Source organism: Mustela nigripes, chromosome 16 (assembly GCF_022355385.1).
Source record: "Mustela nigripes isolate SB6536 chromosome 16, MUSNIG.SB6536, whole genome shotgun sequence".
NCBI lineage: Eukaryota > Metazoa > Chordata > Mammalia > Carnivora > Mustelidae > Mustela > Mustela nigripes.
The window spans coordinates 24,344,120-24,363,541 of NC_081572.1; the positions used below are offsets into that span (position 1 = coordinate 24,344,120).

General features: G+C 45.5%; 1 protein-coding gene across 3 annotated transcripts in view; it reads right to left on the bottom strand.

The window, feature by feature from the left end:
• Positions 1-2,129: 2,129 nt before the first annotated feature.
• The window catches only part of ZNF652 (zinc finger protein 652), a 62,007-nt gene continuing 44,714 nt past the window's right edge, over positions 2,130-19,422 (bottom strand). For all 3 annotated transcript variants that reach the window (XM_059380571.1, XM_059380572.1, XM_059380573.1), the window contains exons 3-6: positions 18,048-18,195; positions 17,585-17,700; positions 16,996-17,140; positions 2,130-8,723 (exon numbers count right to left, since the gene is read on the bottom strand). In XM_059380571.1, the coding sequence (XP_059236554.1) occupies positions 8,212-8,723; positions 16,996-17,140; positions 17,585-17,700; positions 18,048-18,195 (921 nt within the window). In that variant the 3' untranslated portion in view covers positions 2,130-8,211. The remainder of the gene's footprint in view (positions 8,724-16,995; positions 17,141-17,584; positions 17,701-18,047; positions 18,196-19,422) is intronic.

Consider the following 19,422-nt stretch of genomic DNA (forward strand, 5'->3'; position numbering starts at 1 on the left):
GCCCTATGCGAGCGTCCAACTTGACCTTCAATTGCGTCTTCACAGAGGTAGGAGAGGGACGCTGCCCCCTTCTGGACTTGACACAAGTACCCCAGCCGCGTGGCCTGAATCCTTGGGACCTAGCAGGCGGAACAGGGACCAAGCAGCTTCTGTTTTTGTCAAACTCCTTTGGACAAATGTTCAACATTCAACAACGAGCTTTGTAAACCTAACGCTAAACAATTCCTGGCAAGCAAACGGGATTTTCTTTCCTTTAAGAAATGAGGAAAAGTGCAAGTGATTTCAATACTGTTGGGGAGAACGAAAAGAAAAATGAACAAGTTACACACCTGGTCGCCTGTTCCCTCAACCAATCACAGCTTCGGTTTTGCTCTTTGTCACGTGTGGGAGTGGGTCGGACTTGGCTGGGGCTGGGGGTGGTGGGCAAGGAGCCGGGCAGGGATCCGGTAAAGAAGCCCATTCGGGGTGCCGATGCCCCCGGCCTCTACAGGGTAAACAGTGACGATCGGGGGTCTGCCCTCAGTTAGGACCAGCAGGCTCACTGTGAGGAAGATGTTGCCAGGAGTACAGCAAACCTCGTGGTCAGAGTGCCCGTGAGGGTCAGGAGCTGCAGGACAAAGTCCCGGACAGAGAGGGAACCACACACTGAATTCCAGCCTGGAGAAGCAGCTGGAGCTGGGGACCTCCCATGTGTCAGGATGCAGGGTCGGAACCCTCCCCCCCACCCCGAGGACTTGCTCCCCCGCCTACCAGACCTGCCCTGAAGCGGAGGGGAGACGCATTTCCTCTTTCCTACTCTGGAGTCGGCCCCGCTGCCTCTCCCTCTCTGAGATGTGGTCATCCCGCGCTGCTGGTGGGGTGTGTGAGAAAGAAGCAAGCAGGGCTGCCGTCCTTCTGTGCAACCGAGCCCCCAAAGGAGGGTCCTAAGCTTTCCGTCTCGGGGCACTGTTGTTTAATGCAGCTCATTAAGATGCCTTAAGATGTCACAAGGACCTGTGACCCACTCGCCTGTGTTTATTTGCATACTGAAGGCTGAGCAACTACTGGATTTAGCAATAAGGGAAAATGTCTTAAAAACGAAGCTCAGAGCCCAGAGCCCCGAGAGGATATTCGACTTAAAAGCGGGCTCTTCCTACGGTTGAGAATAAAGAAGCTAAAGGACTTTGTTGCTCTCTTGTGGACAGAGCCAGTACTGCGGATGGAAGAGAATCACCCTGCCCGGACCCAGACGCGAAAAAAATGCGGACTGAGACCAATGGAAGATGGAGAGGCAGTCAGCCGATTTTCAGAGGCTGCAGGTCTGTCCTTTGGGATACATCTTTAGGAGTAAACACCTAAATCGTGCCACAGTCGCTTTCTTTTTCCCTTTAGAAAAAAACTAACAAGTTGGGTCATCACGCACAGAAAGGGAGTGTTAAGAGATTCTAAGAGAGTAAAATATTTCCCAACTTTCAAACACAGTTAAGTGCAGCCTTGAGTCCTCTGCAGGATGTGATGTGACATGACATTTCTGCCCTTCTGGTCACATGGTCCCTGCTCCCCTGTGAAAGACAGGCAGGGAAGATGCCGGGTTCGCTCAGGGCGGGCAGGAGATTCAGAAACAACTGGGCTCTTTGGCACATCCGAGTCAGAGAGAGGCTCTCCGGCTGACCCAAACTAGCAAATGCGAGGAATAAACTTCCTTCTGAAGTGAAGCAAAATGCGGCTCTCGCCCCTTCTTACCCCGTTCCCAATTCCTACGTGTCCCCAAAATTGTTAAGTAGTCTGTAACATCCCTGATATCTCACCGGAGGAGCTTGAATAGTGTGAAAGGAACATGGAACTAGAAAGTGGAGGGGACGCTTCTCGGGGTCCTGTGATACTTGCACCAAGCACACCTGATCTTAGAAGATATGGAACAAGCCAACAGTCTGGCTCAGGGATGTGGCTCCCCCGAGTGTGAGGCTACCATGCCTCTCCCCAACCTGCTGAACTGCCTGTGACTTCAGGGAGAAGTTGACACATGTTTCAAAGTAGTTACTTTAGGGAGCCAGTTCCAAGAAAAGAGGCAAACTTCTAGGTCAATAACAGGGACCATCAAGGCAAAGGAAAGTGGAAAGGATTTAAGCCACGTAACTCTTGTTACTTATTTCTGTAGTCCGCTTTTTTTTTTTTTTTTTTTTGTATTCTGTAGACTGGCCTTTCAGTTTCAAATGGGCAAGGAGGCCTTCGGATGTCTTGAATTTATTCATCATCAAGCATAACCCAATTCTCACAATTTTGCACTATCTCACCGATTAATGTACTGTCGCCAGGCAAAAAGGGTTAGGAATTTATTAACAGCTGCCTTCATGGACTCCCACTTTGTGTGGTTATTAGTCTTGAAAACCTGAGTATTAGTATTATTAACGTTAAGAAGAAAGGGACATGGCCTTTTGGGTGAGAAAGGAACAATTATTGACTAAGACCCAAATACTCCATAGCTTTCGTTCACGTGAAGAAAAGAAAATGCAACCCAAGTTCCTCATTTTAAAGAGTTCTATTTGTTTTTAGTGTTGGAGGAGAACCAAACAGGACCAAGGAACCCACACAACACCACACACGTCAGTTCTGACTGTGAAAGATGAGCCGAGTGCTACAGCGGTTTATCGAGAAGGTGATCCTATCACATGGAGAACACGCACTGCAACCCCCTTTTTATTACATCCTTCATATATTATGTATCAATCACACTTTTAAAAATTAATGAGATGAGAACAAGTTGAAAAGAAGGTAACTGGAAGTTTCTGAGGGACAGGCGGATGAGAGAGGCAGGTCGACAACCAGTAAAGGACTTCTGATTAACCCAGAGAGCAATTTTAGATTCATCTGACTCCACTAGAATTATGGGTATAATCTTCCGGAATGTTTCTGGAAGAGAGAGGGCATGCAGGAGCAGCGCAGGGCAACAGCAGCATTTGGGGTCCCTTCATCAGAAAGGGGAGGCGTTCAGGGAGACCCACCATGAGAAGAAGCTGTTCAAAAGAGGTGCTCAGTGACCTTTCATTTTTAAAGGAGCATCTCGTTTCTGATGAAAGGAAAGAGAATGAGTTGTAAGGATAAAATCTTTCATCATTAGCGATGGAGTAGGTCCAGAAATAAGATCAGAGCAAAAGCATAAAATGTCATTTAAAAGTGACATGGGAAAACAGAATGGGAATAGGTCCAGAATGCCCATCCAAGGGTCTAGCTACTTTGCAGAGCCAAACCAATGGGAATAATAAGGGAGATTTCCAATACTCAGGAGAATGAAATAATCAGAGGTAGGATTCAGACCAGGGAAAGAATGTTCTGGGATGCTGGCTTTTTGAAGGCACTCAAGAACAGAGTGAAAGACTGAGCTGCAGTGAGCTAACAGGGGGGTCGGGGAGGGGGTGGTCAGTGGGGTGGGGGGAAGTGTGGACTCATTATCTGTCACAAGGAAATAAACACAACTCCAGGAACGTTGTGACAATACATATATTATCGAGGAATACATAGAGTAACAAGGTAGTAGAAATCCACTTTATAAGTAGTTTCTTACAACAAATATAGTTTCTGCTTAGGGAATAAGAAAGAGAAGTCTGTTTTCTGGATATGCCACTCTGTGAAACAGCTGTGACTTCAAATCAAGAATTGGATAAATGGCACATTATCTGGTTCTTTAGACAAATTTACTGAAGCTAAGGCTTCAGAGTTGGGACAACCAGGGAGTTTGCTTTTCCTTTGAATCTTGCAAAACCTATCCTCTAAGACAAAAAGATCTGATCATAGAGTCTATAAAAAGTCTAGAGAGTATAAAAGTAGAGAACTATGAAAGTGGACATATTGATGGCAACTTTTATGGCTTCCATAGAAAGTGTGGGGAGGATCTCTGGTTTGCTTTATCGAGGTAGTGTCCAGGGCTGGAAGGCCATTGTCATTGAGTACACGTGCTACAGGTGACAGGAGCAGGGGAGTTCGGTTGTTCTTATTGCATAAAAATGCCACTCTCTCCAGTGGCTTAATGACCTTTCATTCCTGAAAAGAAATGGTCTTTTGGGAAATTTCCTATCTTGGTTTAGGCAAAAAGAAATTAGAACCCAGTATCTATTTGCTCAATTTTATCGTCTGAAGGATTCCAAGAGAGCGGGTTTTTGTCACGGTAGAATAGTTGCTAAAATTCTTAAGTGAAACTTATCCCCCTTTTCAGGAGCCACTTCCCGTACCGTCTAGAACAGCACGGAAATGTTCACCATGTGGCTCATACAAGTTGTTCCTTCTATACAGTAGCTGAAACGGAAGGGTTTCCCTAACTTTTGTTTTCTCCTTTCTTCTTCCTCTTCTCTTTTATGATAACATCCCACCTACCACTCTGCTTCACTGACTGAAATCTGCAAGATGGGGAAAATAAATAACCATCGGCAACGGATTTCTATGTCTGCCTGAGCTTCTCAAAATGTAAAACCTCCAGTGATGTAAAAGAGAAACACACATATCCATTCGACAAACAGAAGAACTGAAAACAATTTCAAGAACGAGAAAATTCAAAGTCGACAAGCATCTCTTCAGTGGGCTTTTTGCCTTCAGTTAGTTTCCTAGGGACAATCAAATTACAGGGAGCCTTCTAACCACAAATGAAAAGGTACTTCCAACAAAGGTAGTTTTTAAAAAGATCGTACAACCACGGTCATGGCATGCTCAGTCATTAATTTAGACCAATTCACGTAAACGGTAGACTGGGGAAGTAAAATAACTGATTTGCAAAGATTTCTCGGAACTCCCATAAAGTCTTATGTGGAGCCTCCCTGCTTGCTAAAAAGAAAGAATCAAATCACAAATATACAGGGAAATGAAGCCACGTGCCTTTAAACTGCTCGTCTTATTTTTTTCATTTAAATTTAAAAAAAGTCTAACTCAGGATGAGCCTACCTGACTCGATTTGAGAAAGCAGCATGCAGTCTTTCGTTAAGGCTAAGGAAGAGTTTATATCTGAATGCTAAATCTATGAAAAAGACTAGAACAAGGAAAAGGAAAAAAAAAAGTAATGTCAACTCAAGAAAGTCCTTGGGGAATTTTCCTCCAGTAAGCCTTAACCCTACCAGCAATAGAAGCCTTTGAAGACAGTAAAATCAAAAAATGAGAAAAGAGCCTCAATTGGATATCTATATAACGCTGAAGTGTGGCCTTGGTTTGTCTTAAAAGACAAAGGTCAGAGAAGGGCTGGGAACTCAAACCCCTCCATGGTTCTTTTTGTCATGAACAGATAGCAAGCAGGCATGAAGTTCTCAAGTCACAGGGAGCTGTGCTCACTGTCGGAGGGAACACACCAGAATGCAACTCTCATCTTAGTGAAGGACCCCAACCAGATTTCCAACCCTGAGTGTGAGTCTTAAGCACGTTCAACCTGATGCACATATATGTTTAAGGCTTAATCCTGCAGTTCTTGGGTTCAGAAACATGAATGTTGCAAATATTCTTAATGCATTTCATTATTTATATGTGATATATGACACTGATGAGGAGTCATTGTGTTCTGAGCAGTGTTCCTGAAGACCACAAACCCCAGGTCAGGGAAGGTATACCTATCTAGGGTTTAAAAAAAAAAAAAAAATTAGAAGCTTCCACATTGTTCCACAATACATTTCACTGTGAATTGTATTATGTGATGATGCTGATTAAAAAAATTTTTTTTGACTTTTTTTTTGCTTCTGTTAAGGGTGGTGGTGATTATTTGCTTAATACTGGTTTTCCTATGTAGTAGGCATTTTCTTATGGCTATATTCACTTGGATGAAAAAATCAAATAGGACTACCTGAATTTTCCAGTGTATAATGATAGTACACTTCATAAAATAGTTGATTCAATGGTCTCAAGTCTAGAATTCAGAATTGTTGCCCCAAATGGTAAATGTATGTAGAACAAAATAAGGTACTGTAACCAATTAACAGCTTTTTAAAAACCATCTTAATATCATAGGTTTGGCCATTAAGTAATGACATGTCTACATGAAAGTGTAGGTCCATCCACAAACCTGTCAATGGAGTGGGAAGGAGAGTGTGGAGGAAAGGGAGGCAACCACTTTATAACAGTCACAAACAAGAAATTAACTTTCCTTACTGGTTTGGGTTCCTGGGTGTCCAAAAACCGTATACAAAGTTTCAAAATAACATTCTTTAGAAATTACATCCACAAACAGGAAGAAAAGTAGGTCTTTGGATACTTTTCTGCCTCATTCCAAAATTTTCCTATGCTCATCATAGAACGAAAGGCAATAATCAGAAGGAAAAAGTGAGGAAATCTAAAACCAAAAACCTAGTAGAGAATGTGGTATTTACAAAATAGGGTCTTGACCTCACTTGAGAGTTCCATTTTTTCCTACCACAGAGCTAGTCAGCCAGAAAAGTGCTTGAGGCATATCCGCACATTTAATATTAAAAATAAATAAAAGCCAGGGTTCTGATTTAGGCAATGATCTAAGCACCTGAGGAAAGAAAAATGAAGAAATGTCCAGATTAAAAACACAGAGGGAGGGAGGGAGAGAGGGGGAGAGAGAGAGAGAGAGAGAAAGAAAAGCAGACCCAGCTTTGGAACTCAGTTCTCTGAGATTAGAAAAACAAACCCAAAACCAAAAAACACAATTTTCAGCTATACTGACTGAGTCTAGAGAAATCGGATCAGTTAAAGACGAGCAATAGGTTAGCCCTTCTCTTCAGCCCTTCCTATACAAGCTCCTGATCAATCATGCTCTCACGGAGCTTCCCAAACCTGGAAAAGTAAACCTGTCTTAGAGGCATTAGAGACGCTGCCCTCACCACCTGTGGACACTGCTGTCACATAACTATCTGCAGAGAACAGGGCAGCAAAATGCAGGAGTTTTCTTTCCCTTGCTACAATTTAAACTGTGAGAGAACAGCTCGAAGTTGTGGATACAGCCGGTGAAGAGACATATTTGAAAAGTCATAGTCAGTTTGTTCTCATCCCAACTTCTCAGCTCCTGTCAGCAACATCACGTTTGTGATTTTAGTGTACTATTTTTATCTGGCCACAACAATTCTAGAAAAACACAGCAACCTCAAAACGAGCAGTGTATCGTGAGACTTCCATTCGTCCTCGCCACAGGTAGAACACGGGCAAGGCCCGGGGACAGTGAGAAACAGACAGGACTCAGGACACACAACCCCCACTGCTTCCTCCTCCTGATGGGGAACAGCTTGACTTGGGTTTTTAAAACCCGCAAAAGCTTTGGGTGACTTCCCCGGGGAAAGAGGCGACTCCCTGCAAATCGTTCCCTTTCACGTGGTGACCCCACCGAGTGAAACGCGGAGGCCGGGAAGGGGCATGTCAGCGAGCCGTTATAACGCACTGACACTTGAGTGTGGGGTGGAGATCTGAAAGCAGAACGTCCTCGGGCAGAAACCTGGTGTCTGGAGACCCTCTCGGATACAGCTAGTCTCTGAAGCACCTTTGAGTTGTACGGATGTAAGAATAACTTTGAACTATAGAAGTTATATGCATCTTTAAGAATCACATTTTGCTGATTATAAAATTTTTTTTTCTATTTTACAACATAGGCCCAGCTACACTGAAAAAATTACACCGCTTATTGAAATACATTTCATTTTAGAAACAGACGACTAAAGAAGTCTATACAAAAACTCTAAAATAATTTCTGTAGTAAAATAAAGAGTGCGTTAGGAGAGCTACACAAAGAAGAAACTTCCCGTCTTTCTCTCTAATGCTGGATAGACTGGGAAAGACGGCCGGCTCCGTGGGGAAGCCAGCACCAAAAGCTGAAAAGAATTTGTTCGGATACACAGTGATACAATTAATGCTCTGGGTTAATCTCACAGCCTTCCCGATTAGTACAAAGGAAACCAGGCCTGTCCCCTCTTTGAGGAGAAGTCCGGGATATAAAAGCAGGCATACCTCATCAGCTGATAGGAAATTATAAAATTCCACAAGTCTGAGTATTTGAAATTTATAAAAGTCACCAGAAAATGCCAGCAAAGTGGCCTTTAGTTCGGTGGTTCCCCTGGTTTGGATGACCGTTCCCTCCGCGAGCTCCAGGTAGTCTTGGCGTTCACCCCCTCGGCGCGTCGGCTCGCCCGGACCGTGAGCGGCTCTCGGCGGAGGCCCGGGGGGTCTGACAGCTCCGGAAGAGCCCGCCAGCCCCATCTCCGCACCCGCACGCGGGCGCCCGGCTCGCGGACAACGCACGCGGGGAGAAGGGCGTTAGTGATGCTGCGCTGAGCTGTTCTTCTCGGCCAGGTGCCGCAGGAAGTTGTCCTCACCCTGGCCTCTGTGATTTAAGGGCTCGCTCTTAAAGAGAGCTGGAGGCGGGGGGAGGTGGGGGACCGGAGGGATGGGGAGGTGGTGTGGGTGGTGGGGGTGGGGGTGGATGTGGAGGTGCGAGAAGGGGTGGGGGATGGGCCGCGGGGGGAGAGTGCTCACGGGAGTCATACTGATCGGAGGGGTGGGGGTGGCGGGGGTGTTCACCACAGACGGAACTGGGGTCACCGGGGACGTCGTAAGTGGGATCTGGACAGCAGGCGGCACGTTCACGGGGCTGGTCACCCGAAAGCACTTCTCCTTGTGGGCCTTGAGCATGTTGGAGAAGCGGAACCGCTGGCCACACACGTCGCACGGATAGGGCTTCTCGCCTGTGTGAGTTCGGCGGTGCCTCTTCATGTTGGGGCGGCTGGTGAAGCTTTTGCCACAGATTTCACAGATAAAGGGTTTCTCTCCTGAGATGAACACAGACACACAAAAAGATTAACATAGTGCAGGGTAATTAAGCGCTCCTTCTATTCCTCATCCTTAATGGGGAGATTAGCACTCCTCTCCCTTGCGCCATGTTATAGTCCCCAAAGTGTTTCCTGAAGTTGGGAATTAACAGGTAAGAGCAGATAGGAGTAAAACTCACATACAGCCTACTATGGGAGCACAGTTTAACAACAACAACAACATCAAAAAACAAAGAGGCATCTAGGTAGTGATCCTTCACATCCTACACGAAGAACCCTTCCAATCACCTTCCTGCCTTCAAGGCAGCTAAAACCGGGGGCCTGTCTCTACCTCTGAAACTTAGGCAAAGTCCATCTGTTAGTCGCTTCTGAATTCCAAATAAAAGAAGGACTGCTAGAAATGTCCTGTGGGGCAAGCAAGTCTCTTCTGGTCAACTTGCACATAAGCCTTAGCGTGTGGCATACTTTCTGGTGTTGGACTTGGATGTGCTGGACGCCTCACCTGCCACCAGGCCTCCCACACCGTGGTAGCTCCTCGTGAGAGAGCCTGTGGGCATTTCTGCAAACAAGTCCTTCATTCTGTGGGACTAGCTGGCCCATCTGAAGAGCACCCGGCATTCCAGGTGCCAGCCTACTCACTGCCCCCAAAAGATTCTGGCAATGCAACCTGTCCCCACACCACGCCTAAATGTCCACGGGTGTGGGGAGGGCGGGGACGGGGGCTGCTGGCCCTGGCTGAGAAGCAGGGGACCAAGGAGCCACAAAGGAAACGGAATTCCAGAATTCTAAAGGCACTGAGGGAGGATATAAGGGCTTCATTTTTGGGGCTCCTAACTTTTCTTTGGACCGTGACATGGTTCCATGGCCGGCCTGCTTCTCTACCCGGGCCACAGCGGGAAAAGAGATTTTTTTTTGTTTTTTAATTTTTTTTTATTAACCAAGCTTTTTTTTTTTTCTTATTTTAAAGATTTCTTTATTTATTTGATAGACAGAGATCATAAGTAGGCAGAGAAGCAGGCAGACAGGAGGAAGCAGGCTCCCCGCCAAGCAGAGAGCCCGATGCAGGGCTCGATCCCAGGACCCTGAGATCATGACCTGAGCTGAAGGCAGAGGCTTTAACCCATTGAGCCACCCAGGTGCCCCATGAGATGGTTTTTGAAAATGAACTTAATACGGAATGCTGCAGTTAGCACCTGTGTACATATGTGTCAGGGACCACACGCCTGTACTGATTAATTCCTTTGTCAATTCTCAGTGCACGGCGCTTGTGCCTTTACCGTAGCTCCTGCTGCAAGAGGCTGTTCTCGCCCCGGCAGAGGCTCCCCATCCTTCCAACGGTACCCTCGCTCTACTCCGTACAGTAACAGCTGCCATATGGGGAGGCTTCCTGTGTGCCTGGTACCCTTCTGCCCACTTTCCAGCTGTGAATTCTGGTGATTCTCACAGTGACAGCCCGTATGAGGCCGTTGTTCCCACTTCTATTTACTGATAGGAAACTGAGGAACGTGCCTGAGTTCTACAGCTGGAGGAGAGCTAGGATTTCAAGCTGCCGTCTCGTTCTATCTGGAGTGTGCTTCTGGAACATCAAACACGGCACTTCACAACTTGATGCTTTGGGCGCCCCACATGCATGAGGGAAAATGAGATCCCTACTGTTCTCCACCCAGGGACCCCTTCATACACGCTGTACACGAGCAGAGAACACCTCTTCACCCATGTCGTGGTCCCTGTTCTCTCTGCCTTTGGAAACGGACAGCTCCCGCTGCCCTCCTTCTCTGAAAGCCAGAATTTTCCTCACTTCCTCAAGAGACTGGACTGGGCAGTCAGGAGGGATCAGTCTCGTCTGTAATCACCAATACTGGTTCCTGACATATTTCTGTTCTCTTTCAGCTTTTCTTTATTCAATCACTACCACTGCTAGGCTCTTCACTGTGATTCATACGCAACTTCCTAGATAACTTCAGAGCCCATCAGGTTTTCCACCTTTTTAATCTGTTTCCTCCAATTACCTAAAAACTTTGAAATCTCAGGGTGCCTGGATGGCTCAGTGGGTTAAAGCTTCTGTCTTCAGCTCAGGTCATGGTCCCAGGGTCCTGGGATTGAGCCCCACATTGGGCTCTCTGCTCAGCAGGAGGCCTGCTTCCTCCTCTCCCTCTGCCTGCCTCTCTGCTCATTAGTGATCTCTGTCTTCTGTCAAATAAATAAAATCTTTAAAAAAAAACCCCAAAACTTCATATCTCTGGTTAAACAGAATTAATTAAGTCAATATGGTATATCTATCTGATGGAAAGCGCCATTGAAAACAGTATTACGAAGGTACAGAAATCTAACTACTAACATGAAAATCCATAATCTATTAAGCTTATAGTCTATTAAATAAAATGGGCAAGTTATGAAAATGCACACATGGTATTATCCACTTTAAGTTAAAAATAGGTATAGAAAAAACATGGAAAGAACAACAAATGTCAGTGATTCTCTCTAGGTAATGGGATGATGACTGATGTTTTAAAACCTTTTTTAGGCTTATGTGCACTTTCTGTTTCTCTCAAATAAACACACTTTACTTGGATAATACAATGTTTTAAAAGCATACCTGTTTGACAAGCTCTCAACTCTCCTCCCCCACCCCGGGCTCTCCAGGGTTAGTACTCTTTACTCCCAACAACTATATGGAAACCGAGTCAAAGGACTCACTCTCTGAATTAGCCTAATTGGAGCAAACACTCTCACCCAACTCACTAACCACCTCTCAGCACACCAGGCCCTGCATCCACAAACAGGATTCACTAAGCTTGCTGAAATATATGGACATTAACTCTCTGTTGCGTGTCCCACCCTGGATCAAATTCAGGATCTCTCTAACCATCGCCCCGTTTGTAGTCTTCTAGGCTAATAATGATTTGCCACAGAAAGGCCAAAAACTATTAGAACCCACCTACCACAACCCATGGGTTCAAATTAAAAATGGATTTTTTTCTATTGCTTAGTCATCTTTTATTCATTTCCTGATGTCCTACCAAATTTCCCACATTTGTTGTTCCAGACGTAAGCCTACAATCCTACTTACCTCTAACTCTCACTACTCATTCGGCCCCATCCCCTGATTGTACTAATGAGTGATGTTAAGGTCTCCTTGAGACCTCCAGGTAAGCTTACAATGAGGGTGAAACAAGGAAAAATAAAAACGTAACATTTGCAATCCATCACCTGCATGACATCCCATTTTAAGAGCTTGGAACGGGGTGGCTGGAGGATACACTAAAACTAAGTCCATCGGGGTAACTAGAAAAGGACCTCGATCACCATCAATACACCTAAGGACATGACCTAGTTGCCACATATAAAACCAAGCTGACTGTAAGAAGCAGGAGTGTAATGCGTCTGAAGAATGAACGTTACACATGAAGGCAGAGATGCTACAGGAAGACACGAAAGAACAAGAATCTGTCCGGCTACCTAGCTGTCTTTTGCACTGTTCAAAGGAACAAGCGATCTGGCTTCCAGTCTACTCAGTAGGAATATCCTTGAGCCGCGATCAGAAATCTGTGTATGTATATATGCAGCCGAAATCTCTCTAAAGCCTTTAGCTTTAAACCCATTTTGCAAACTGCCTACTGGGTATTTCCACATGAATGTCCCATAGAGGTCTCAAAACTAGCAAGTGCAACATTAAATTCATTATCCTACTTGGCAAACCGGCTCCTCCTTCTACCGTTCTCTGTCTTGACAAATGGCATTCGAGACCCAAATCTGGGACTATCCCTTGATTCTTCCCTTTCACACCACCTTTATCTAATCAGTCCCCACACTCACCTGACCCCATGGTGTGTGTCGCTTTCACTGTACCTGCTGCCGTCACCTCAGTCCACGCCATCACCCCCATTCCCCAGATTACCGCCACGCCCACCTGACTGCTGTTGCCGTCTCTTTTCTTGCTCCCCACCTCCCGGCCCACCCTCTACCCTGCAGCCAGAGTGAACGTTCAGAATCGGGTTATAACCTGCTCAAAACCATTCAAGAACCTCCCACTATCCTTAGAATAAAGTCCAGACGTTTTTACGTGGCTTATGGGTTGTTTTGGTGACCTGGCACCTGCTTACCGCTCTCCAGTATCAGGTCTCATCGGACTTCCTGCCCAGCCACCCCCAGCCACCAAAGTCTAGTCAACTTCATTTAGTTTCATGTACTTGCTCCGGGCTCTTCAGGGAAGCTTGCGTGTCTACCCAGCCTGACTGTGAGCCCTGTGAACCTGGGGACATTTTAGTCCTGTTCACTACAAGAGCCAAATTTAGTAAGTTCTTACTTAATGTTTACAAATCAGTATTTGTTGATTCTGAGACATACGTTCCCGGGCATACGGACATCTCTGACACGGACATCGGCCTCACACTTGATGGCATGCTGTGTTTGTTGGCATTTCCTCGGCAGTGTACAAATTAGGTTTGTCTCACAAGGGATGGCTTCTTGGATTTGAGGAGGGATGGTACTCACCACTAAGATCACTCAAGTACTTTCCTCTGCTGTAATGCCCTGGCCCTTCCAAACTTCTGATGATAATTTAGCTTCTAACATAGATTTTTATTCAGGCAAAGAACATGATGACCAAAGAAATAAGAGTTCTGAACCATCTGCCACTCAGCCTTTCCACTGTAAATTAATCAATCAGCAATTTCATCTATATGTCATTGAGACGATTTAACACAGATCGATCCCTCTGAGCCTGATCGTTTGAGTGCACTGCCTCGTCCTGGAAGCTGAGACCCAGACTCTAGAATGGTGCGTTCTGCTCTCCCGATGTCCTGCCTATCCCTCCATTTTATGACTTGCTACGTTAAATTATGTTCAGAATCATTAAAATATGTGGTTCTGGAGTCAGGCTGCCTTGGACAAGTTATTTAATCTCTGAGCCTTAGTTTCCTCGTCTGATAAACAAAGCTCACAGCAGTAGGCAACTGCGATAAGTTGAAAATACAAGGAAAGCGCTCAGCGCAGTGTCTGGCACACAGCAGACACTTGATGCATTGTAGCGTTTCTGTGATCATGACTAGGATTATTACCACCTCTGTCCCTGTCTCTGGAGCAGAAGCTCCTCAAGGGCGAAAACCAGGTCTGAATTCATCCAGGCACTTAGCGCTGTACCTGGTATGAGGAAAATCAGCAATTACTCTATGCAGAAATCACCCCACATCCACAACGTCCTGGCAAACCCTGGCTGAGTGCTGGGAAGCCTCCCTAGACTCCCTTCCTTGACTGCAAAGAAACAGCCCAGTCAAGGGCAGTTCCTGCAATGGCCTTCATCACCAACAAAAATACCTAAAGGTGATTACTTCCAGCCTCAAAAGAGCTATCTCTTTTCTTCTTCAGGGCTAACCCTTCTCTTTGTATCTTCCCAAGTACTCCCGTCATCCTTCTGTAACACCAAGGGACCAGAGACCCAAAGAGGCCGCAGTGAATGGGAGAGCAGGTGTGCCCAACCCCACTGGCCAGCCACTTTCCCAATGTATCATGAGCAATATGAAAAGGCAGATGACCAACCAGGGGAAAGTACCTTAATATCGGTGTGGAACAAGGTCCAGCATATGTAACTATATGTAAGGAGGTAGTAGAAACAAAACAAAACAAAACAAAAAGCCAAACACTATAATGGCAAGGTGAACACAAAAAAGGCACAGGTGATTCCAGAAGGAAAATACACGGACACTCAGTAAGCGCAGGAGAGAACGTCTGATCTCACTTAGCAATGAATTAAATGCCAACGAACACAGTAAGAAACCATTTCCTACCTAGCAAGCCAGCAAGGGTATTATTTAGCATTGGAAAGGGTTGGGGAGAAGGGTGCTTTCGTGCACACCTAGTAAGAGTATATGTGGATGCCTATTTTGCAATATATACCAAGTCGTAAAAATGTGCACCTCTCCTTGCCCTAATAATCCCATTTCCAGGAATTCATCCTAAATGAATCATCATGGATGTGTTAACCACAAAGCTATTTATCCAGTATTATTTGTAACAGAAGAAAAACTGCAAAAAAGAATCATCTGAATGTCCAGTAGAGAACTGGATTTATAAAGTGGAAACAATGTCCTTTACTGTACAGGACTATTGTAAAGGTGACGTTGACTGTAGGAGGCAACATATGTAAAGCACTTAAGGTAGGGCCTGGCATATATGTGCATAATAAACAATGGCTATTATTACAGCAAATTTACCATAAGGAATATTATACAACCATTAAAATGATATTGCCCTTAATGACAAAATACAGTCAAAAGGAAAAGCCAGTTACAATAAAGACCCAATTTTTGTTTTATGTCTATATACATTAATAAACATTTATGTACAGTATCTATTTATATGTGTTAAGAAACTATAGAGTTTTCTTAAAATGTATGCTGTTAACAGTAATGATCTTTCAGTGATGATAATTTTTGTTATTAACTTTCGCATTTTCTAATAATATATATATTTTTAAAGATTTTATTTATTTGACAGACAGAGATCACAAGTAGGCAGAGAGATAGAGAGGAAGAGAAGCAGGCTTCCCACGGAGCGGAGAGCCCGATGCGGGGCTCGATCCCAGGACCCTGGGATCATGACCTGAGCCGAAGGCAGAGGCTTTAACCCACTGAGCCACCTAGGCACCCCTCTAATATATTTTTTAGTAAGTACGTACTACTCTCTTAATGAGAAGGGTGTTAGGAGGCTATATTTCTTTGGAAGAAATAGGAAGTACTGAGCTTGCCTCTGGTCAAAGAATATTTAACATAAAATTTTATTCAACAAACACGTCAGTCACAAGATACTCTGGTTTCACATTATGGCCATTTCAGGGTCTACAGAGAGAAGGACGAAGGGGAAGGAAGGAAGAGAAAGAAAGGCAGAAGGAGAGAAGAGAGAACCGGGAGGAAGCCGTCCAGGAGAGGCGCAGAGAAGAGGAGGGCGGGACGGGGGTGTCAGGGCTCCTTCCAATTTCCCGATGTGGCCAACATCAGGGGGCGCCCACTGCGTCCCAAGCATCATGTGTGAAAGTGACACAACTTGCCTTCAGAAAAGCTTATTTTTCACCTAGTTGCACAGTTTCCTGCTTTACAACAAAAAATCGAATCCTAAAAGCGACTCAGAACTAAGAGCCTGTCCAAGAGCCACCAAGTTTTAAGAGGAGAATTTGTTAATTACTCTGCTATATCGGGCTGTCCATCCACTTAGGCTCCCGAGTTCTCATTACCCTTTAGAGTGTAGCTGATTTCACTGAGCTCCTCTCATGACTCTTCATCTACGGGAATCCTTAAAGTCGGAGGGTGCTCTGCTCTGAATGGGAAAGAAGCCCACCAGGCAGGCACTTTTCTCTGGACTTCAACAGAAAAATGGGAACCAGAGCGACCCAGCCAAGGCGGAGTCTTCTCACCTCTGGCTGAGCAAAGACGAGCAAGGACTAAGCACGCTCACTTCGTGGTTCTTTCTCGCTCTGCCACTCCGCGGACTGACACAATGTAGAATCCTGTGATTAGATTTTACTCAGAAACCTGAAAATGGGTCGTATTGTTCCATTTGTACCAAGACAGCTAAGCTCAGAACACCAAGTCAAGGCTGAGATGGAATGATGCAGTGTTTGCCTGGTGGAGGGGTGGGGCGGGGTGGGCACCAGGATTGGGAGGGGATGCTACTACTTCAGCCGGGTCCCTGCAAGCTGGGCAGCCAAATGCTTACAAGAGCCCCATCCACGCTAGGAAGCAGAACCCCCCAGAAATGAACAAAATGGTTAAAATGTGATTTAACTTCATCTGACGGGAGTTGTTCTGGAAAAGTGGTAATGTGGGGGAAATCCAATCCGATCAAACTTTAAGCATACTGAGAGGGTATTCTGTTTAAAGCCGTCAGTGTCCTTCAGCTCTGAGAGGTCCAGAAGCCTTTCCTTTAAAAAATACCACATGCATCGTGCACAGTGCACATACACAAGACAAGGGGCACACAATTTTAGGAGATCCTGGGCCCTAAGAAAAGGATCCAGCGTCTTGAGGGGCCCCCCCCCCCCCCAGTTAAAAGGCACTCACAAATAATCCTTTCTTTCTTTTTTTTTTTTTTTAATGAACAGAGGGATGAAAGCCCAATTTTTCAGGCTAATCAGTCTGGATTTTTATACACCAGATTTACTTCAAGTCGAATTTGCCCTTAGAACGCATGTTTGTGCTTTCCGTTTTCACGCAAACAGACTCACAGGCGATGGTGGACAAGCGCTAGAGACCCGGTGGCGCCGCCCCCGGATTCTTACCAGTGTGTGTCTTCATGTGCTCGTCGAAGTACTGCTTCATGTTGAAGTCCTTGCCGCACCACTGGCACATGAACTGCTTGTGGCCGATGTGGATGCTCATGTGGGAGCGCAGCTGGTACTTGTACTGGAACCTCTCGTCACAGTTCTGCATGGGACACAGCGGGGACTCCTGAGGGCCAAGCGCAGCAGCTTCCCTGGAGCCCCCCCTACAAAGCCTCCGAGATCAGGCTTCTCTTTCTTCCTTCAAACAGAACCTGCTGTGGCTGCTCTGGCTCTGCTCTCTTTCTGCCGCTCGGTTATTCGTAAAAGGGGAATTTCCCCCAATAATTAGCACTGTAGTCACACCCAACTTCTTCTGATTCCCGAGGGAAGGAGAGTAACTCCTCGTGTGTCTCTCCTGGGCTCGAGTTCGTCTGAGAGGGTTGACGGCGTGGTAACGATGACCCTCCTCTACCCGGCAGTGAGGGAACATAGGGCGCCCGGAACACGTGTCTGGAGGGCCTCACGCCTGTCCTACGCACGCCTCTCCTGCACTGCAAGCCACGAATACATGAGCTTGCCCCAGGCCTGGGGGAGCAGTGCTCCTTACCTCGCATCTGAAGGGCTTCTCTCCAGAATGCTGCAAGGAGTGCACCTTGAGAGACATGCTGCGTTTGAACGATTTTCCACAGGTTTCGCATGTAAATGGCATGTCTTTCGTGTGTGCTGCAACACAGAATGCACCGTACTCAGAATAAGGCCCCCGAAAAGCCCAAGCTGGGAAAGACTCATGTCCCACTGCAGGGGACTCATGCCATCTGGACTTTCTACACTTTAACCTGTGAGGCCTTAATAGCAACGTTCTGAAGAGAAACAGAAATAACAAGGTTGGAAAGGAACCTGTCCCGGGCCAGTCGGTGGTGCGGACGGAGGACAAGCCGCAGTTAGTTTTGACAAGTTGGAACGGGTTAAAGAAGGCCCTTCCTCAGATCCTGCCCCATCTGAAGCATAAAACACACCAAAGAACAAGGACAAATTATAGGCGTGAGAGAAAAGCAGCAGAAGAAACTTACCAACCATGTGTTTCCGCACATGAGCCATGGTATAGAATTTCTTCTCACAAATTTCACAGGAAAACTTCTTTTCTGCATATCCATGGACGATCTTGATGTGCTCATGAAGGGACCAGAGTTTCTTGAATGATTTGTTACAGGAAACACACTGAGCAGGATAAAGAGAAATAATCTTTATTTACAGGGGCTTGCAGAAAGCCATTGCTGCCTACTGGCTGACGAAATGGGTGTGCTTGCGATTCGCGGCACGAGGCCCGAATCCAAACAGATGCCAGTCCTCCCAGGAGCCCGGATGCCAACACCAACATCTGTACGTTCTATTTTCCAAGACGCATCTTTTAGAGACGCTCTGGGAGTACGAAAACAATGGCCAAAAGTAAGACAAAAAAGAAATGGCAAGTTCTGCTAATGTAAAAGACTTGATTGCTTTCATCAAATTAATAGTGTACCCGTGGAGAACTAAGTTTTGAAAAATAAATGGATTACGCAGAGCAGCTGCCTCCTACACAGGTCGCTACGCAGTTAACAGGTGTTTATCAGGGAATACAAACTAATTTTAAACAAGCACAAATAAAAGCGAGATAAAACACATATTAATGGTTATAGATCTGTGGAAGTAGAACAATGTTTCTGTACCTTAAAGAATGCATTTGAAGCCTTCCTTAACATGCATTATTGAGATTTTATTATATTTTCCCATATCTAATTTACTCTATGGAACACATCCCTCTGGCAGAATTTCCTGTAACTTCTCAGCCGTCAGTGTCCTCCTCCCCTTCCCCGGTAGCCAGCCCCAGATCTTCTGTCCACGCATCTACAGGAAACACACGCAACAGTGCCTAGAGTTCCTTGTATTATGAATCAGTAATAGTCTGGGATATCAGGCATAAAGTGTATCAAAATAAAGTGCTTCTGGTTAAAGCAAAATGATACTAGAAAGTTCTGGGTAACCACCGCCTTGGACATATTTAGGGGAACAAGTTATTCACGGGAAATAACAATCTCTGAACATCAGTCACTTCAGGAAACAAGGACTCTGAGAAGAGTGAAAAAAAAAAAATCAGCCTCTGGTTGGGCCTGCTTGAGAGGACAGACCTACCCCTACCAGCAGGCAGGGTTTCAGTTTTTCCTTGTTACTGGATCACCAGGATCATAAGGAGCCATATATGTATGAACAAAGCAGTATTCTTCAGGAATGTAAAGGGAGCTCTTTCAGCAGAATCCACAAAACCTGAATGTGAGCTAAAGTGCCTTATGGTGAGCAACAGTGATGAAAGTCACAGAATGAGGATGTATTAAATGTTTTCTTTCTGTAACTTAATAAAGCAAATTTAAGTTTAAAAAAACAAAAACAAAAACCAAGGCGCCTGGGTGG